This window comes from Camelus bactrianus, chromosome 2 (genome assembly GCF_048773025.1).
Source record: "Camelus bactrianus isolate YW-2024 breed Bactrian camel chromosome 2, ASM4877302v1, whole genome shotgun sequence".
NCBI lineage: Eukaryota > Metazoa > Chordata > Mammalia > Artiodactyla > Camelidae > Camelus > Camelus bactrianus.
Window position 1 is genome coordinate 107,109,252 of NC_133540.1, and position 20,074 is coordinate 107,129,325.

At 38.3% G+C, this 20,074-nt stretch overlaps 2 protein-coding genes across 2 annotated transcripts in view; one reads left to right on the plus strand and one right to left on the minus strand.

Moving 5' to 3' along the window:
• NSUN7 (NOP2/Sun RNA methyltransferase family member 7) overlaps positions 1-12,091 on the minus strand; it is a 34,717-nt gene extending 22,626 nt beyond the window's left edge. Inside the window, exons 1-4 of the mRNA XM_074348851.1 lie at positions 11,516-12,091; positions 10,566-10,969; positions 3,978-4,036; positions 3,467-3,597 (exon numbers count right to left, since the gene is read on the minus strand). Of these exons, the coding sequence (XP_074204952.1) occupies positions 3,467-3,597; positions 3,978-4,036; positions 10,566-10,878 (503 nt within the window). The 5' untranslated portion in view covers positions 10,879-10,969; positions 11,516-12,091. The remainder of the gene's footprint in view (positions 1-3,466; positions 3,598-3,977; positions 4,037-10,565; positions 10,970-11,515) is intronic.
• RBM47 (RNA binding motif protein 47) overlaps positions 11,331-20,074 on the plus strand; it is a 240,335-nt gene continuing 231,591 nt past the window's right edge. The window contains exon 1 of the mRNA XM_074348873.1: positions 11,331-11,618. The gene's annotated coding sequence lies outside the window, so the exon portion shown is untranslated. The remainder of the gene's footprint in view (positions 11,619-20,074) is intronic.

Genomic DNA, 20,074 nt, shown 5'->3' on the forward strand with positions numbered 1-20,074 from the left:
GAAATATTAATTAATATATGAACAAATATTTGCATTCTTCCAATATTCCAGGCACTGTTTTAGGTTCCAGAAACAAAGAGGTTAGCAAGTTAGATGCTGTTCTGGACATCAAAAAGTATAAAGTCTGGTAGGAGGAGACAAACCAATTATTTTAAAATGTCCTAAGTACTAATGACAAGGGAAGGTAAAATGCTATGTTGGCACAAGGGAGGGGCACTGCTATGGGAGTTAAGGTACGTTTCCCAGGAGTTACATTTAAGCCAAGCCATAAAGGTAGAAACGGGAGTTAGCCAGGAGTAAGGGAAAGATGTAAGAAGAGCTGTCCAGCGTTCCAAGTAGAAGGAGAATCATATATGAAAGTATCTGCCAATTCTGAAATATGTGCCTGAGAAGCTGAGAAGTATGCAGAGCTCACAACAATTTATGAGACAAGGGGAACAAAAAGGGAAATCTGGGGCATGCCAAATTTATGGCAGGGGGGCTCCGATAAAGTTCCCAGGCTTTGGACTAGGTAACCAAAAGACAACCCCAGTAAAGTAGAAAGCAAACTGGTCTTTGTGAGGACTGAAGCCCAGCTTCCAATCATCAATCCCTGATTAGACCAGGTCACCCGGGCTTGTTAGTGCCGCAGGTGCAGCTCCTGCCTGCCAGTAGTAATGTATATGCTGTTTCTAAAGGAAGATAACATCCTGCAAATGTCCCAAGAAACTTTATATCTATAAATAATGGCAAAAAAAAACCACATTATTCTCAATGTTTCCAGTTATAGTAGAAACCTACTGGTTTATATTCTAAGCATCATTTCCTTTCTGGGAATAGACTCCCCCTCTTCTGAAAAATGTTCCTTTTCCTCCCTCTGTTTATCTAACTTCCTTGGGAAGTGTCCCTAACTTTAATTATGGGGAATGAGAGATTTGGGAAAGACAAGAAAAAGGATATATCCAAGCAAATAGGATTTATCCCCAAAATCCATGGTTGGTTTAACATTCATAAGTCATTCAATGTAAATTACCTTACCACATTATTAGAATAAAGAAGAAAAAAATTATCATTTCAGAGGATTATTCCAAAACTCTGATCTCTGTTTTCTTAACTTAGCAAGACTACAATTTTCCTCTTCCTGCAATGCAGTTGGAAATTATCTCTAGGTGTAAAGCAGAACTATTCCAGGGCTCACCTCATTTGTTTTCATTCTCTCAAGGATCAAGTTTCAGTGCTGCTTCTTGCCTAATGTCCAAAATTTTTGCCTAATATATTTCGTCCAGTTTTCTGATTGTTTACAGAAAGAAGGTAAGTCTGATCCAAGATACTCTCTCATGACCATATAACTACATTTTAAAAATATCACTCTATCTGCCATGTGGAACAGATGTGGGAAAGTAAGAGTTATAGGCAGGGAAATCAATGAGGAAGCTATAGCAGTGGTCCAAGTGACAGATTACAGTGGCTTGGATTTGCACAGTAGTAGTGAGAATGGAAACAAGGAGACACATTCAGCATGTTTTCCAATTGGAGTTACAGGACTTGATGTATTAGGTACGGTATGGGGACCAGGGAGGCTAGGAAAGAAGAATCAAAAATGAAACCTAGGTAGCTGGTGGTGCCTTAATTATAATGTGGAAGACTTTAGGGTGAATAGTTTTGGATGGTTTGGGAGGATGGACTACCAAGTTTTTCCTCTCTTGCTTCCTCTCTAGTCTTTCACTGCCCATTCGCTATTTTGCCTTACCAAAGCCCAACAAACTATTTGGCAGAATCAGATTCTTGGGCTAGTGTGAGGCATGGGGAGTGAGAAAGGAAGAGCTATGGAGTCCTTTTATTTAACCTAGTCATAAAGTATTGAGTTCTTAAAAACCTTGCATATGTCAGAATGATAGTAAGTGTCATCTTGGGTTACATCGTTGAAGTCATGAACAAATGGAGAAGAAGATACCAGCTGGTGTATAGAGTGAGAAAACACAAGGAACTCTGGTAGAGACAAAAACAACAAAGATCAAATACAATTTTCATTAGGAGAAAATCATTCTCACTCAATTTCTTGCTAAATAATTACTTTTTCTATTACCTCTTAAAATTAGTCTTTATCCCCTTTATCCCCTCAGAGAAACATAATAAAGTATACTTCAAGCTTACAATGACTCTACTTCCCTGGAGACAACAGTGCCCAGTCCCAAGCCCCAGAACATCTACAGAGGTTGGCTTCCGACATTCTGAGTTCAGAATTCCACTCTATTGGCTACAGGAGATTGGCCCAAGAGAATGTACCTGATCCATATGGAGTCAATCAAATTCCCAGGGGGTTAGAACTGCGGTACAGAGATAACAAAATAAGTTAGTCTAAGTGATGGAACTAACATACAATTTTAACAAGTAAGCTCAGGAAATGGGGTACAACAGTAGGGCTTTCTCCATGCAGACTAGAAAAGCAGAGAAGGCAGATCTGCAGAGAAAAAGAGAATGAAGCAGATACTAAGAAAGAAGCAGAATGAAAAAGATAAACAAAGAAGCAGAGATAGTCCTGACATCTTTCCATTTCCTGATTTCATCCTCTTCTGGAGTCTTTATGTTGCATGAGACATCCCAGTATCTTTACAGGGACATTTTCCATTTTCGCTCAGGCTAACTGAAGATAGCTTCTGCTATTTGAAAGCTAAGACTCTTGATTAAAACCCTCTGGTGTTATCTTTAAACATGTATTTTCTCAGCATTATTTCTTAAACATGGATTTTCTCAGTGTCATCTTTATTTAAGTATACTGTGCTACTATTCTCTGCAATTCAATCACTAAACACACACATTTTTCATATAGCATATTATAAATTGAGTATAGTATGAATTGGATATAACACAACTCATTAATATGGGAATAAGATCTACATTATATGAACCTCTATTGGTTTGGGTAGAGGAAAAACTATTGCATTGACAAAAATGTAACCAGCTATGTGTAGGCGGTGACATGGTGTCTATCATGGGGAAAGGGAAAAATCTGGGGAATCAGGAACCTTAGGGCAGTAACATCTTCTGGTTCCTCTGGCCTCCTGAGCCATGGCCTTTCCTTGCCATATTTCCTACCCACCTTGCTAGCATTCTCAGCTAAAAATCTGCTGTTGATGAAACCACAGACTGGTCTTTTTTACTTGGTTAAAGCCCTGTGGCTTTCCTGGCTGTTTCAAGTAAAGTGTAATTTATATATGTAATAAATATTATTGGGAATTTTTCAAGATTTTCCAAATACTTACAAGTTGGATCTTGCAATTCAAGCTTTCAAAAACAACTTGATTTTAAGCAGAATATTTAGCCTGTTCAAGACTATTTGTGAAGGCACTCAAGAAACTTACAAGCTTTTATATCTTTACTCTATAAAATTTTAACACTTATCTACACATTATATTGCATACAAATTCATCAATAAAAATACCAATAACAATTGCACAGAAAACATCCTTTTCACCTTTACCATTACCTGTTAAGAAGGTTCTCTACTTCTAGAACTTCCGCTATGGACTCTTCATTATCAGAAAGGAGACGACCTTGAAATTTTCTATCTTGGAAATCATACAGCATCACAATGATAAGACCGTTCAAATGATCTGGCTACCAAAGGGAAACACAAATAAAGAAAGGTATACAAACAATATCTAATAGCAATATTTTCCATTCCATTATTTTTCATAAGAGAGCAGGAATATGACTATTTTTAATGCCTATTTGAAATGGGAGACAGAAAAGGACTTCAAAATAGAAAAAAATTTAGTGAAAAAAAATAAACGTTTCAAAAAAAATAATTGGGGGGATGTTTTTCAAAATGAAAGGAGTAGGTTCTATGTTAGAAACCTCAGAGTAGGAAAAAGTTAAGGATTTATTTTGAAGAGGACTCAGCATTAAGCAAACTAGTTATTTAAATCTGAAGGCTTTTTAATACTTTCTAAATAACAACCATGAGACAGCTAATTATATGAAAGTTGTTTACTTACTATTGTGGTACTTGGGAAGATATAGCTGTCTATTAATATACTTTCTAAAATATCTTGATCTGTAAGACAAGGAAAATGTCTGTTATTGAAAATATCAAAGCTGAAATGGAATCAAAATACACTTCAGACAATAGCATAAAATACTTAAACCACCAAACATACAGAGAAAAAGTTATACCTATCCTTCTCAAACTATTCCAAAAAACTGAAGAGGAGAAAACACTCCCAAATTCATTCTCTGAAGCCACCCTCACCCTGATACCAAAAACAAAGACACTACCATGAAGGAAAATTACAGGCCAATACCTTTGATAAATACAGATGCAAAAATCCTTAACAAAATACCAGCAGAACAAATCCAACAATACATAAAAAGATCATACAGAATGATCATGTTGAATTCATTTCCAGGGTTGCAAGGATGGTTCAACATATACAAATCAGTGTGATACACCGCATCAACAAAAGGCCAAAAAACACATGATCATCTCAATAGATGCAGAAAAAGCATTTGACAAAATTCAACATTTACGAAAAAACTCTCACCAAAGTAGGTATAGAGAGAACACATACCAACATAATAAAAGCTATTTATGACAAACCCACAGCCAACATAATATTCAATGGTGAAAGGCAGAAAGCCCTCTCACTTAAATTCAGGAACATGACAAGGATACTCACTCTCACCACTTCTATTCAACAGAATATTGGAAGTCCTAGTCACAACAATCAGATGAGAAAAAGAAATAAAAGGTATCCAAACTGGAGGAAAAGAGGTAAAATTGTCATATTTGCAGATGACATGATATGCTATATAGAGAGCCCTAAAGTCTTCACACAAGAACTATTAGAATTAACAAATGAATTCAGCAAGGTAGTAAGATACAAGATTAATAAACACAAATCTGTTGCATTACTTTATACTAGCAATGAAATATCAGAAAGGGAAAAATAAAAAAGCAATCCTGTTTAAAATTTCATCAAAAAATAAAATACCTAGGAATACATTTAACCAAGGAGGTGAAAAATCTATATAATGAAAACTATAAAACATTGATAAAGGAAACTGAAGATGATTCAAAAAAATGGAATCCTGGATTAGAAGAATTAATACTATAAAAACGGCCATACTACACAAAGCAATCTATGGATTTAAAGCAATCCCTACCAAAATATCCATGATATTTTTCCCAAAACTAGAACAAATAATCCTGAAGTTTTCATGGAACCACAAAGGAGCCAAAATTGCCAAAGCAATCCTAAGGAAAAAGAACAAAGCTGAAAGCATAACCCTTCTAGACTTTAGACTATACTGTAAAATTACAGTAATCAAAAGTGTGGTATTGGCACAAAAACAGATATATAAATCAACAGAACAGAATAGAAAGCCTATTAATAAACCCAAGCAAATATGGTCAATTAATCTATGACAAAGGAAGCAAGACTATACAATGGAGAAAGGACAGTCTCTTCAATAACTGGGAAAACTGGACAGCTACATGTAAAAGAATGAAATTAGAATATTCCCTAGCACTGTTTACAAAAACAAACTCAAAATGGATTAAAAACCTAACTATAAGACATGACACCATAAAACTCCTAGAAGAGAACACAGGCAAAATATTCTTAGACATAAATCGTAGTGTTATTTTCTTAGATCAGTCTCCCAAGGCAAAAGAAATAAAAGCAAAAATAAAGAAATGAGACCTAACCAAACTTATTAAAAGGTTTTGCACAGCAAAGGAAACCATCAGCAAAACAAAAAGACGATCTATGGAATGGGAGAAAACATTTGCAAATGATGCAACAGACAAGGGATTAATATCTAAATTATACAAACAGTTTATACAACTCAATATCAAAAAAAAAAAAAACCTAACCAAAAAAAGGGCATAAGATCTAAATACACATTTCTCCAAAGAAGACATATAAAATAGCCAACAGGTACACAAAAAGATGCTCAACATTGCTAATTATTAGACAAACGCAAATTGAAACCACAATGAGGTATCACCTCACACCAGTCAGAATGGCTGTCCTCAAAAAGTCCACAAATGATAAGGGCTGGAGAGGGTGTGGAGAAAAGGGAATCCTCCTACACTGTTGGTGGGAATGTAAATTGGTATAGCCACTATGGAAAATAGTTGGAAATTCCTTAAAAAACCAAAAACAGACTTACCATATGATCCAGCAATCCTACTCCTGGGTGTATATCCGGAAAAGACAGAAACTCTCATTTGAAAGATACATGCACTCCAGTGTCACAGAAGCACTATTTATAGCCAAGACATGGAAACAACCCAAGTGCCCATCAACAGACAACTGACTTAAGAAGATATTTTAAATATATATATACACACATACACACAATGAAATATTACTCAGCCATAAAAAAGAATGAAATACTGCCATTTGCAGCAACATGGATGGACACAGAGAATATTATATTTAGTGAAACTACACAAAGACAGACAAATACTATATGATATCACTTACATATGGACTCTAAAAAAATAATACAAATGAATCTATATACAAAACAGAAACAGACTCACAGACAGAAAACAAACTTATGGTTATCAAAGGGAAGAAGAGAGAGGCAAATCAGGAATATGGGATTAACAGATACAAACTTCCACATATGAAACAGATAAGCAACAAGGATTTACTGTATAGCACAGGAATTATATTCAATATCTTGTCATAACCTATTATGGAATGTAATCCAAAAAAAATAACTGAATCACTTTGCTGAACACTTGAAACTAATACAATATTGTAAATCAACTATACTTCAATTAAAAAAAAATGCCAAGGCCCTCTTATAAATATAGGTACATGGTGTTTTTTTTAATCTGTGGCAAGAGGGAAACTTGACAACATTATTTTAAGTCTTTCCAGGAAAACTAGTAAGAATGGCACCAACATTTTTGAAAGAATATTTGTGAGAAGTAGGTAACAGGGCAGAGAACCAGGCATTACCAAAACAATGTGAAGAAAAAAAAAAAAAAAACAATGTGGAACCACAAAAAAACTAGAATTAGGGTTGCTATTCTACCACACTTTCAACTAGATGAAATACTTTTTATCCTTCTTCCTGCTTGGTTCCACAGGTACTTCATATAATCTCTTCTTGAGCTTCTCTCAACTTTTCCTTCTGCAAAATGAGGATCTTCCATCTAAAGGACTTGTGTATCAAATGACATAAATAGTTTTGTGAATTACAAAGAGCTGTGCAAATATAAGCTATTACTCTCATTCAAGAGAATTGCTTTAACCACCTAGGTGATAGCTAGAGCTTAAGAGGTTATTGATTTGGATCATTTTCCTGATGAATCACTGTGGAATCAAGGATTAACTAAGCAGGCCTGGTAGCCAAACCCTGCCCATTGCAAAGAAATGTTTGGCCCTTGACAGGCTGCTGGGAGAGAACTTCTAAGCCCTTGGAATACCTTGCTAATCAAACTACCTTTGTTTACCTGGGGCCTTGGGCCACACAATATAAGCTTGACTTCTAGATTGAGTAAGGTCATCCATGAGGGTGCTCCTTGCCTATATGACTAACACCCCCAATAAAAATCCTGGACAAGGCCTGGGTAAGCTTTTCAAGTTGGCAGTATTTCATTCATGTCACACATTGTCGCTGGGAAAATTAAGCACTGTTCATAAGCCTCCATTGGGAAAGAGCAACAGGAAGCTTGTACTTGTTCTCTCCTGGACCTATGCACCTTTTTGTGGGTGCTGATCTTAATCTTTATCCATTCATTGCAATAAACTGTAACCATGAGTATAACAGCTTTGCTGAGTTCTACGAATTCTCCTAGTGAATCACTGAACCTAAGGGTGGTCTTGGGGACCCCTGATTACAATGACTAATTCCCAAAGCCATAACCAGACCATAATTAAGCATTTTCTAGGTTTTTCACTGACAGGTTACACGATTATGAAATGACCAGGAGATTTCATCAATTACTGTTAACATCTAGTGGTTGGAGAAAGAATTAAGCCAGAAATAAGATCAACAATTTCAGGAACATAAATTTCCTCAATTTTTTTCTTAATGTGTTGTTCAGTTTATTTTTTAAGAAAACATTTCACCAGTTTTTTCTGTTTTAGCTATCCAGAGATTCTTTGAAAATATAAATCAGTTGCTAGTACTCTACTTCTCTGACAGAAGTCAAACTAATAGAAATAGGTTGCTCTTCATTACCTTCCTTAACAGAAAATTGACCTTCCGGTTATTTAGTAAAGTGGGACTAGTGGTTGCCATTTCAAAAAAAACATTACACTGAGCCCTTTAAACCTTTAAAAGGTTAATCAAATAAACATACTCTCTGCTTCGAAAGACCTCATACACAAAGTACATCAACAAAGGAGCAAATAATAAAACTGCAAAACATAAAACACAACCAAATACACTTAACATTTGTAAAATTAAGAGATTTTCTCTTTTTTTTCCTTCTCTTTGTACTTCCTCAAAAAGATATAGTAATACGATCTAATTATTTGTTCATATATTCACCAATAAAAGAGACCATTACCCAAGCTCTTTTTAGTTTGCGCATTAACCTTTTCAGCCTTACTGCTCCTATAAAACCTTAGAGAAGAAATCCTGAGTTTTCTTTCCTGAACCATGATTCCCTGAACCTATACTATATAAGCCAGATATGAGTTTATAAAATATTACATGTGAAAGTATTGATAGAACATTGATAATACAAAAGATAAAAGTGAAATGCATAAGAGCCTCCATTAGTTTAAAGCAAAATATCAGGCTCTTAATTATCTTGGAAACCCACTACATTTAGAAATTCTGGTTTTATTACAGTTGAAAACTCAGAAATTATTCAGACGATAATTTAAAGCAAGATATTATTGTTGTTAAGAAGAAAGCAGTATGTGTACCAAGTAAACAACCAAAGCCATCTCATCTTAGAATCTGAACTTATAAAAATAAACATTTCAAGGAAAAGCAGGTTTATAAAGGCCTATGACAGTAATTTATCTAAATGGGATTTTTTGTGTCATTAAAAAGATGTCAAGACCCTTCCATAAAACAGAAAGATAGAGAGAAAAAGATAATCTTCTATACACACCACTATAGTATGACCATCTAGTTAATGTACTAATTGTCGAAAGAACAATTGCAGACTTTTATTATTGACTTCTAAAGGTAAGATTCAATATTCTATCAGGAAAAAACTGTCTATAATAGTTTTGGCATTAACATTAAATATCAAGTAATCAACACAGATGCCCAGTTGCACTTCATTGTTGCAAGGAGAAAATGTTAAAATGTTCTTTTGACTAATGATTTAAAGTTTAACGCTTTGGTTGGTCTTTAAAACTCCATTTTAAAAAGGAGGTTGAAGGAAGAGATGAAATAGAATCTAGATGATTAAACTGGAAAGGGGAAAAATGGGTCAGACAGACTTAAAAAGAAAAAAAAAATCACAAGCAGAAAACAAAGAAATGAAACCCAGAGGGAAGTTGCCTCTTAACATTGTACGACTTTTCTCTATGGTGACAAATTCCTGGCTTCAGAGTTGAGCTACGTCATCTCTGCAGACAACCAAAAACATGCATTCATATCTAAGTAATTAATGTTACATTTTAATTCAACTAAACAATTGTTAACTGCTTCTGTGCAAGAATGTACAAGGCCCAGAAAGTACTAATACTCAGGAAATACATGCAAATTGTGCTGCCCTTTCAAGGTGTCTCTTTAGGAAGCTCATCATTTCAGCCATGCTGCTAATACTTCAAACACTTCTGAAACTTCTTTTGGAACAATACTCAGTCAGTATACAAACCAATATAAACCTTATAGTTTTTATCATAATGTATAGCTAGTACAAAACCAGCAGTCTCCAGGCCCTTTAACTGCTCTCATAGGAACATTATTTGGTTCTATACTAGAGTCAACTCCATACTCAGAAGCTGATAATTGGCCATCATTGAAGAAATCTGAAACATTACACCTCAAACCCCGGAGGCAATTAGGAAGGGAACTTCTACAAAAGTTTAAAGTAATAACCTTACAAGTTTCCAAAATTAAAGCAAATGGCCATGAGTGGGATCATCTGATTTGGGGCTGATTTAATTTTGATATTCATTTTTAATATAATGCACCTTTCTTCTTTTTCCATCTCTGTTCCTCTCCCCCCACCCTCTTACTGATTTTTATATTTATATTTATAAAAGTTCATATACTAAAATACAAAAATGTTAACACAGAGAATGGAAAGAAATACCCAAGGAAAGGGAAACTGTAACTATTTGGAATGGATTCTTGTTCTTCCTGCTAATGGAGTTGTTTGCTTGTTCAATTTAATGACTGTGCATTATACCCATCTAAGGACAAGCCACGGTGCTAGGCACGGGAAATCTGCAGTGAAAAACAGTTCCGGCCTGGAAGGGCTTGTTTCGCTGGAACTCTCCTAATGCCTTAACATTTGCAACTGACCAGAGATATTCATAAGCCTAAAAACAAAGCCTGGCATGTATTGGGGGGTGGGGGCAGGATGCACTCCACAAATTCTCTCCTTATTTCCTTACTGCTGATCTTTTAAAATTGGTACTACTCACATTTCAGGGCACTGAACGCCAGCTCGTAGGACAAACGCTGAAAGGATTCATCCTCAAACTCGGTCGAGTACGGCAGGGGTTCATTCCCATACTTTATTAAGACTTTCCCTGGTGACTTTTCGACTCGAATACCCTGAAAGATGTTCGCTGCCATAACGTAAACGGAGTCCGGATAGCCAGTTTTTTCGGGTAAACCAGCTGCGTTTTTCCCGCTGGATGCTGTGCCACCTGACAGCTCCAGGGAAGAGAGCTGGGAGGGATCCTCGGTAGCTTTTTCTTCCGAAAACTCCAGTTCACTTGCGGAGTCAAGCATGTTTGCCCCTTGACTGTCGTAGGTAACTCAAGCTTAAATTACAATTCAGATGTTCCAGAAAATGGTTTTCCTTGTACCTTAAGCATCGTCTCTGTGAACAGAAAAGGTTATCTCGGTAAATCACTGTATCTGCAGGACCACACTTGGTGGCCCTCCTCGTGCCTCCTTAAAGACTAGGAGGTGGCATTTACTAGCCGATCCCGAGCATCGCACACTTCTAGCTGGACAAGCCCCAACTACACCTCCACACACTCACAAAGGGAGAGAGGTGGAGTCGGCTGGTGAATCGCCTCCGAAGCCACGAGAGACGAGGTCCGTTTAAGGGCAGGGCTCCCCAATGAGCCGCGAGGGGGGCCCCTCGGGCGCTCCTTTCGCTGCCTCCCGGGAGTCCTCCCTTACCCCAGAGGGCGGATGTTCCGCGGGGCTTTGGGGACAGAGACGCGGCAGTCGCTGAACTTCGGGCACCTGTGGCTGGTGTCTGAGACAGCGCCCTCGGGAGCCCCGGGACGGCGGGGCTGCGGTGGCGGCCCGCGCAGGCGGTTTAGTTCAAATGAGCCTCTCCCACCCGCCGGGGTCGGGGCAGGGGGGTCGCGACCCCGGCGCTCGCTTCGCTCGGGTTCCCAGAGGGAGGACTTGCCTCAGGGCTTCGCCTGGCCACCCGCAGTCGCCCTTGAAGGAAGCGGCGGCGGAGCAGGGTGGAGCGCGGGGCTGTTGGGCCCGCCGGCTCCCTCCTCAGAAAGGTAGGCCTCCCCCGCCTCTCGCAGTCCGTCAGCCAAATACCCGGGTCTCCATGGCAACCAGGAGCAGTGGAGGGGCGGGGTAGCGGGGAATGCCGCCTGAGGGCAATTCCCGCGGGATTTGGCCGAAGTGTACTTTCTGTCAGCTTTTTCTCCTTTCTTCAGTGGGACACGTGTGCCAGCCCCTCCTCGGGTCCAAGGGCCCTTGCACAGTTGGCCCCTGCCGTCCTGAGGGTTCTCGACTTCCTCAGAATCACAGGTGGCCCCACTTCCCCCAATATATCTGCTACGGCCTCCTTGAAAGCAAGAATTTTTTTATTGCCGACAACACCCAGCTTAGCGGGTTTAGCTGAGGCACAGGAAATTTAAAACAGACGAGCGTAGAGCTACTGAAGAAAAGGAAGAGTTGAACCAACTTTATTTCCACGCTTTTTAGAAAAGTGGATAACACGTTAAACAGGCTCTTCAGAGCAAGTTGTGTAAAGGTCTTGCCCAAGTTAAGACCGCTTCCCTCCTTTCCAGGAGTTGCCTGCGAAGAAAGTTGTTGCTGAAATGGGCCTACAAACGATCAAATTCACCCCACCCCCCAAGTTATGAGGTGGAACTGGGAATATGTATAAACCTCCCCAAAGGGTTTCAACATGACTGCTTTAATTTTTGAGAGCCCTGGAGTGAAGTCTGCATCCTAATGCATCAAAGAAAAATCAGCTGAGCTCATTTTTCAAGGTAGTGGAAAAATACTTTCTTAATTTCTAGAATAAAACCAAGTGACAGATTTAAATTTCCTGTTGCGTTTATGTGCATTTTAAGCACTTCATTGATAGCCTTTTAACCTGTTTTGTTATCTTTAAAGTGCGTGTTTTAAAACTAAAAAGGAAAAGATTGCCATTTTTCCTCTATGATATACCATTCGTATTTCTACTTTGAAACTTCTCCAGATTTCAATAGATCTGGTAGTCTAATGATTTTTAATGCCAGTCGGAATATCTAGAGCCTTTTTATATAGGCTGGAATTTTTCTTGCATTAAAATTCAACAAGCTAATGCAAATGTGAATACGTAAAGGTCATGAAATGAAATGTAACATGTATGTACTAAACATTTCTTGCCTGGTTCAGAAGAGTCTTTTGTAAAATAGAAATGGATTGTGGAACTTGACAAATTATGTTTCAAGTTTTAATTTTTAAAAAATCATTAAATCATTTAAAAAATCAATAAAATAGATCTAATATCCATTTAAAAGAAAAAAAAAAAAACTACTAGATATTTGGTCTCCATTTTCTCCACAAGGCAAAAAAACCGAAGACTGAAAGTTGAGTGAAGTTCTTCTTTTTCGAAAAGGATCAAAGTCCCAAGAAAATCTTAGAAATGCAAGCCCCAATCTCAGCAAAAATCTTGCTAAATATACCTTAAGAGTTAAATAACCCTAGAGAACCTATTGGCTACTGGTTTGGAATCTCAGATTTTGTCCAACTACTTTGTAGAAGTGGTCCAATCTGGAAAAAAACAATTTACATATACACTAAGATCAGTTATGGACACTCAGGGATTCTGAATTGTGTTCTCCAGTCCTTCCTCAATATGTTAAACAGGAAGGGATAAACTTTGGCATTTGATAGACATATCTGTGTAACTGTAGGCAAGTCCTTAATATCCATCCCTCAGGCTCAGTTTCTGGATCTGTGAGGTGGAGTTAGTAATGCCTACGTTTGAGGTTGTTTGTGAGGCTTTAATGGGATGATGTGTGTCAAGAAGAGTGTCTGGAAAGTAGTAGCTTAATAATTGTTCATTCCTCCTTTCTACCTCCAGAAGTTTTATTTATGAAGCAGCTTCTTAAATCTTTTGATCCTACAAGGTATGAGATTACAGAGAAAGCTAATCTGCTGAACTAGCATCTGAAAGACATTTACTGGAGTCCATGTACTTGGCTTGTTTATAAATACTTAATAGATATTTTTGAGGTAGACTAGTATAGTTCTGTGGTTTTCAGCTTTCAAGCACCTGAAACCCTTGTTAAAAATGCAAATTCCTGGAGCCCATCCCTAGAGATTCTGACTTTATCTGTAGTGGAACCCAGGAGTTTGCAGTTTTAGTAGGTAACCCAGGTGATTTTGATGCAGTCAGCCAAAACACCACAGAACTGGAAGAATTCTGGTATGATTCAAAGACTACTGGTTCTAATTCCACCTCTGTCCCTGACTTAGAAAAGTCCTCTAGCCTCTCTGGATTCTGTTCCCTCTCGTACAAAGCAGGTTAATTATCCCAGCTTATTTTGCATGTGAGTTGTGAGACTCATCTTCTTTTCACTCTCCAGCATACCTACCATGCAATATCATCTTGTCTACCAGAAAAAGTCCAAACCTTTCAGCAAGGCAGGCAGGGTCTTCTGTGATCTGGCCCTTGTTGGCCTTTTCAGCTTCATTGTTTGGCATCCTAAAGTCATTCCTTAAACTTCCATATCTTTACACATGCTATCCCCTCAGTCTTGAAAGCGCTTCCCTTTTTGCCCACCTGGTGAACTCCTATTCAATCTTTGAAACTCAGTGCAAGCATCACCTTTTATAAAACCTTCCTTGTGCTTGAATTAGGATGTAAATTTAGCCTTTGCAACAGAGACTCAAAATAACCACTGGCTTCAGTAAAACAGAAGTTTCTCATATAAAGTCCTGTTGGCGTAGTAGCTCTCTTCCTTGTCAGGGACTTGTCAGGCACCCAGACTCCTATTTTAGGCTGCACCTGAAGCATTTGCCCTTGTCAGCTTAGTCCAAGATGGTTTACCACTATGTCCATTTCCAGCCAGTGGTTAGGGGAATAAAGAGGAAAGGAAGGACTCACCTGTTCCTTTCAAGGACATGACCTGAAAGGTGCACACATAACTTTTGCTTACATTTCATTGGCCAGAACTTAAGTCACATGATGTACCTAGCAGCAAAAAGGGTTGGTAAATGTGTCCAGCTAAAAGTCAAGGGAACTACTGCTAGAGAAGAATGGAAGAATGGATATTGGGGAGCTATTAGTGGCAATCTACTACAAACCTCTACCCCCTGACCCCATCACCCACCAATTCACTCACTTCCATTATTCTCAATGTCAAGTGTTCCCTACTCTATGTTCCATAACATTTTGTGCATCATATATGCAGTCATTCATTAATTTAACAGGTATATATTAAATTCTTACCATGTACCTCGCACTGTGCTCAGCCCTGGAGGTTAAAAAAAAAATGAATGTACAGAAATGATCATGGACCTTACCCTCAAGAAATTAATGGAATGGATACACTTGTACTTTAGCACCCTTCAATTTTTATTATAAATATTTATGTACATCTCTGTATTCTCTCTCCTTTTGCCATCTTTCTACTCATACAATCTGAACAATACACACACTCTAAAATAGTTTTATTATATCTTTTAAATTTTATTATAAACCATATCTTTTTATTTCCAGGTGCTTTTTATTCCCAGAAAGAGCCAAATATCACTCTTTCACATACACACACATGCACAGAAGATTATAAATGTGAAGGTGTCTTAGGGGTCATGGTGTATTTTATTATGCATCACACAGCACAGAATACAGTCTGCTGGAAAATGTGAGGTAAAAGCTAGCTATAAACTTGAAAATATTATCTTTTAACATATAATTAGAGGAGCTCTTGGGTTTGTTTTTTTTTTTTTTTTTATGATAGATCAATGTAAGTGACAACTCACTGTGTTAAAAACAAGATTTGTTGAGTCTCTTTCCCCAAAGTAAAGCTCAGGCAAACAGTTGTGGGTTAGTAAATTCATGGTTACTATTTACTCTAATCATGTGTATAACCCTGCCTCCTTGCCTCTTACTCCTGGTTTATGGGCTCATTGTGGACTTAAAGTATTGGCTGGGAGAGCCAGAAGGAAGCATATCAAATCTCAGTGAGCACTGTACAAAAGTAACCATAGAGATAGGTGTGTGGATTCAACTGTTATGAAAGCTAGTAGGAAAAAATATAGTCTTTGTTTAAGTTGCACCCTGTAATATGATCAGAACATTAAATCAGAGATGGTGTAGAAAATTAAAAGTTAGTTACCTGGAGCTCTCTGCCAAAGTAAGTAAAAGGAGAGATTCTCCTTCCCCAGAGGGTAGAGTATTTGAAATATTTTTAAATTAACATTTTTTGCATTTGACCAGAGTAGCTCCTGTATTGTTAGCCAGGTGGGTATTCAAAACACATTTGCTTACTTGCTTCAGTTTGATCTGGACACACAAAACTGTTCAGTTCTACTGAATTTTGTCATTATAGGATTGTAAAAAGTGTATGAAACAAGGAATTTTAACTCGTGTTCTAAACATCATGATGCAATTTTTCATTATTGCTACTTAGAAATAATACAGTTTTCTTTACAACAGCTCTTTTTTTTAATAGACTATTTTTTTTTTAGAGCAATTTCAAGTTTACAGCAGAACTGAGCAGAAAATAGAGAGTTCCTACATAGCCCTCCCCACCCACACATACACATTCCCCTACCTTAAACATCCCTCATCAGTGTGGCGTATCTAGTACAAGCAATGAACCAACCTGGGCACATTATTATCAACCGAAGTCCATAGTCTACATTAGGGTTCATTCTTGATGTTGTACATTCTACAGGCTTTGACAAATGCATAATGACATGTAGCCACCACTATAGTATCATACAGAGTAATGTCATTGTCCTAAACCCTTGTGCTCCATCTATTCATCCCTCCCTCCCTCTCTCTCCCCAAACCCCTGGAAACCATGATCTTTTTATTGTTTCTGTAGCTGTGCATTTTCCAGAATATCATTTGGTTGGACTCATAGTTTGTAGCCTTTTCAGACTGGCTTCTTTCATTTAGTAATATGTCTTATAAGTTTCTTCCATGTCTTTCATGGCTTGATAGCTCTTCTTCTTTTTCACTGCACATATATTTTTTAATTTACATATATGTACTGTTCATTGTTTCTGAGAATGTTTAGAGCTTTAGCTTTTTTAACTTATATCGTTATCAAAGGAATAAAACCAACCACAAAATAAAAATTAATTCAAAAACGTACATACACCTTGCTATTAACAGCAACATTATTTATAATGGCCAAGATATGGAAGCATCCTAAGTGCACATCAGTAGTTGAATAGATAATGAAGATGCAGCATACATATATGTAATGGAATACAACTCACTCATAAGAAAGATACTTTGCCATTTGCAGCCCTTCATTCACTTTTTTTTTCACTGCAAAAACCAGAATTTTATAAATGGCATAAACATTTGCATTACATCAAAAACAACAAAATACCTAGAAATAAACTTAACCAAGGAGGCTACCTATACTCCGAAAGCTGAAATGACACAAAGAAATGGAAAGATTTCTCGTGCTCTTGGATTGGAAGAATCAACATTATCAAAATGGCCACACTACCCAAAGCAATCCACAGATCCAATGCAACCTCTGTCAAAATACTCAAGACATTCCTCATAGAACTAGAACAAACAATTCCAAAATTTGTAAGGAACCACAAAAGACCCCGAACAGCCAAAGCAATCTTTTGTAGGTCTTTGTTTTTTTCTCTTTCTTCTTTTTGTTATCTTTCCTTATGGTTTGATGACTAGAGAAGGTGCTTTAACATTTGTTGTAAAGCTGGTTTGGTGGTGCCGAAATGTTTTAGCTTTTGTTTATCTGTGAAGCTTTTGATTTCTCCATCAAATCTGAACAAGAGCCTTGCTGGATAGAGTATTCTTGGTTGTAAGTTTTCCCCTTTCATCACTTTAAATATATCGTGCAACTCCCTTCTGGCCTGTAGAGTTTCTGCTGAAAAATCAGCTGATAACCTTATGGGAGTTCCCTTGTATGTTATTTGTTGCTTTTCTCTTGCTAATTTTAATATTTTCTTCTTGTCTTTAATTTTTGTCAATTTGATGACTATGTGCCTTGCTGAGTTCCTCTTTGGGCTGATCCTGTGTGGTACTCTCTGCGCTTCTTGGACTTGGGTAACTGTTTCCTTTCCCAAATTGGGGAACTTTTCAGTGAGTATCTCTCCAAAAATTTTCTCAGGTCCTTTCTCTCTCTTTTCTCTTTCTGGGACCCCTATAATGCAAATATTAGAGTGCTTCATGTTGTCCCAGGGTTCTTTTAAACTAACCTTTCCTTTTTCTTCTTTTTTCTGTTTTCTGTTCTGCCATAGTGATTTCTGCTAATCTGTCTTCCAGCTCACTGATCTGTTCTTCTGCCTCATTTAGTCTATTCTTGGTTCCTTCTAGTGTGTTATTCATTTCAGTAATTTTATTCTTTAACTCTGTTTGGGTATTCTTTATATTTTCCAACTCTTTGCTAAAGACTTTGCTCTGTGCATCTGTACTCCTCTTGAGTTCTTTGAACATCTTCACCATCATTACTTTAAACTCTTTCTCAGATAAATTGCTTATCTCCTCATCAATTATTTCTTCTGGGATTTTATCTTGTGCTTTGGCCTGGGAGATATCCCTTTGCTGCCTCATATCATCTATCTTTCTGTATATTTGTGGATTCCTTCCATAGGCTTTGGAATTGTTGTTTTCTTATTCCTAGTATCTGCTCCTGGTGGATGAGGCTGGACTAGAGGATTATGTAGGGCCTGTCAGGAGGAGCTGGTGCCTGCCCTCTGCTGGGTGAAGATTGGTCCTGGACCTTTGGTGGGTAGGACCCGTCTAGAGGCCTTTGTGGCTTGGGAAGTCTGCTGTTGGGTGGGGCTGTGTTCCCACTCAGTATGTTGTTTGGCCTGAGGCTTCCCTAAAAGCTGTTGAGTGGGGCTAGGTCTTGGTGCTAATGATCCAATCAAGATGTCAGCCTCCAGTAAAGCTCATGTAGATGGACACTCCCAGAATGTCCGCCACCAGCTTTTATGTTCCCTGGGTGAGCCGCAGCCATCCCCTACGTTCCCAGAAGACCCTCCACATCCAGCAGGCAGGCCTGGCCCAGGTTCCTATGAAATCACTGCCTCTGCCCTTGGACCTGGCGCACATGAGATTCTGTGTACACTTCCCAAACGAATGGAGTCTCTGTTTCCTCCTGTCCCATGGGGCTCCCAGCATCAAACCCTGCTGGCCTTCAAAACCGGATGTCCTGGGGTCTCCTCTTTCCAATGCCAGAACCTGAGCTGGGGAGCCTGACATGGGGCTTAGAGGTCTCACTCCTGTGGGAGGGCCTCTGTGACTTAACAAATCTTCAGCTCGTGGGTTGCCCACCCGAGGGGTATGGGGCCCAATTATGTCGGGAGCACGCCCCTCGTACCGTCCTGCTGTGGTTCCCTCTTTATGTTTCCAGTTGCAGAAGATATTTTTTGCCAGGTTCCAGTCTTTTCTTCGGTGGTTGGTTGGCATTCAGTTGTGGTTTTGTTGTAGTCAGGAGGAGAGGCGAGCTTGTGGTCCTACCACTCAGCCATCTAGACCGGAAATCTTTACAATTCTTTTCCTTATTCTTTTTTTATTTGGTAAAGCTATCTAGTGTCCCATTGTAGACCTAAGCTATACCCAACTTGGAACTTTGGGACAGTAAGGCAGGCATCAGGAACCCTTTTTGTCTGGGGGTCCTCAGGGCCTTATGGGTAAGGTAAGATGCATTAGGAGACTGATAGATACTGAAATATTCTATTCCAGAGAATGGATAGATACCCACAAAGGCAAGAAACGCACCCTGAGATAAATGAACATCATCCTCTGATGCTGGGTGGGAGTTGGTGTGAAGGAATACTTTGTTTAGGGTAGCATTACTCAAGTGTTTTCTTGCCTAGACCTTGTGGAAACTTGTCCCAAACAACTTGAAAAGGAGATAGTAAGTTAACAGTGCAAAGATCCCTTTGGGAAAATCAAAATATGATTATGCGTTTTTTAACTCAAGACCATCAAAGATTAGCCAAAAGGACCATAGCCACTTGCAGAGTGGGGAAAAACATCTTTAATTTGGAAGCATCAGAAGACTGGGATGAAGCAAAAAGTCTTGAAGGGTGGGGCAAGTGGAAAGGAATACAAGTCCAGAGAAAGCAGTTCAAAGAAAGCACCATTAGGAATATCACTCTGAGATTTAGAAGCCAAAATAGACAACAGCAACTAAGGACCAGTCTGAGTTACCTAAGATGCAAAGGGAAAAGAGGCTTCTAGAGACATTATCCCAGCCTTTTGTGGCCCAAGAGAAACAAGAGTTATAAGAGACAAACCGTTGTAATAGATTGCACCAACACAGTAGTTTCCCAGAGTTGATCATTCAGGCATCACGTTCATGAGTTATTTTTCTACATCCATACACTACCATTTATGTTACCTACTCAATATTTTATTTTAATGCAGAATCATGGTTTTACTTAAATAGAAAACTGTAAATCAAAAGTCATCATTTTCCATAAATGAAAATAACCACAACAAAAGCAAAATAACACCATTAAATTCTAGCTAGAGAAGGTTGTACCAAAGCTCCAGCTTGAAGTT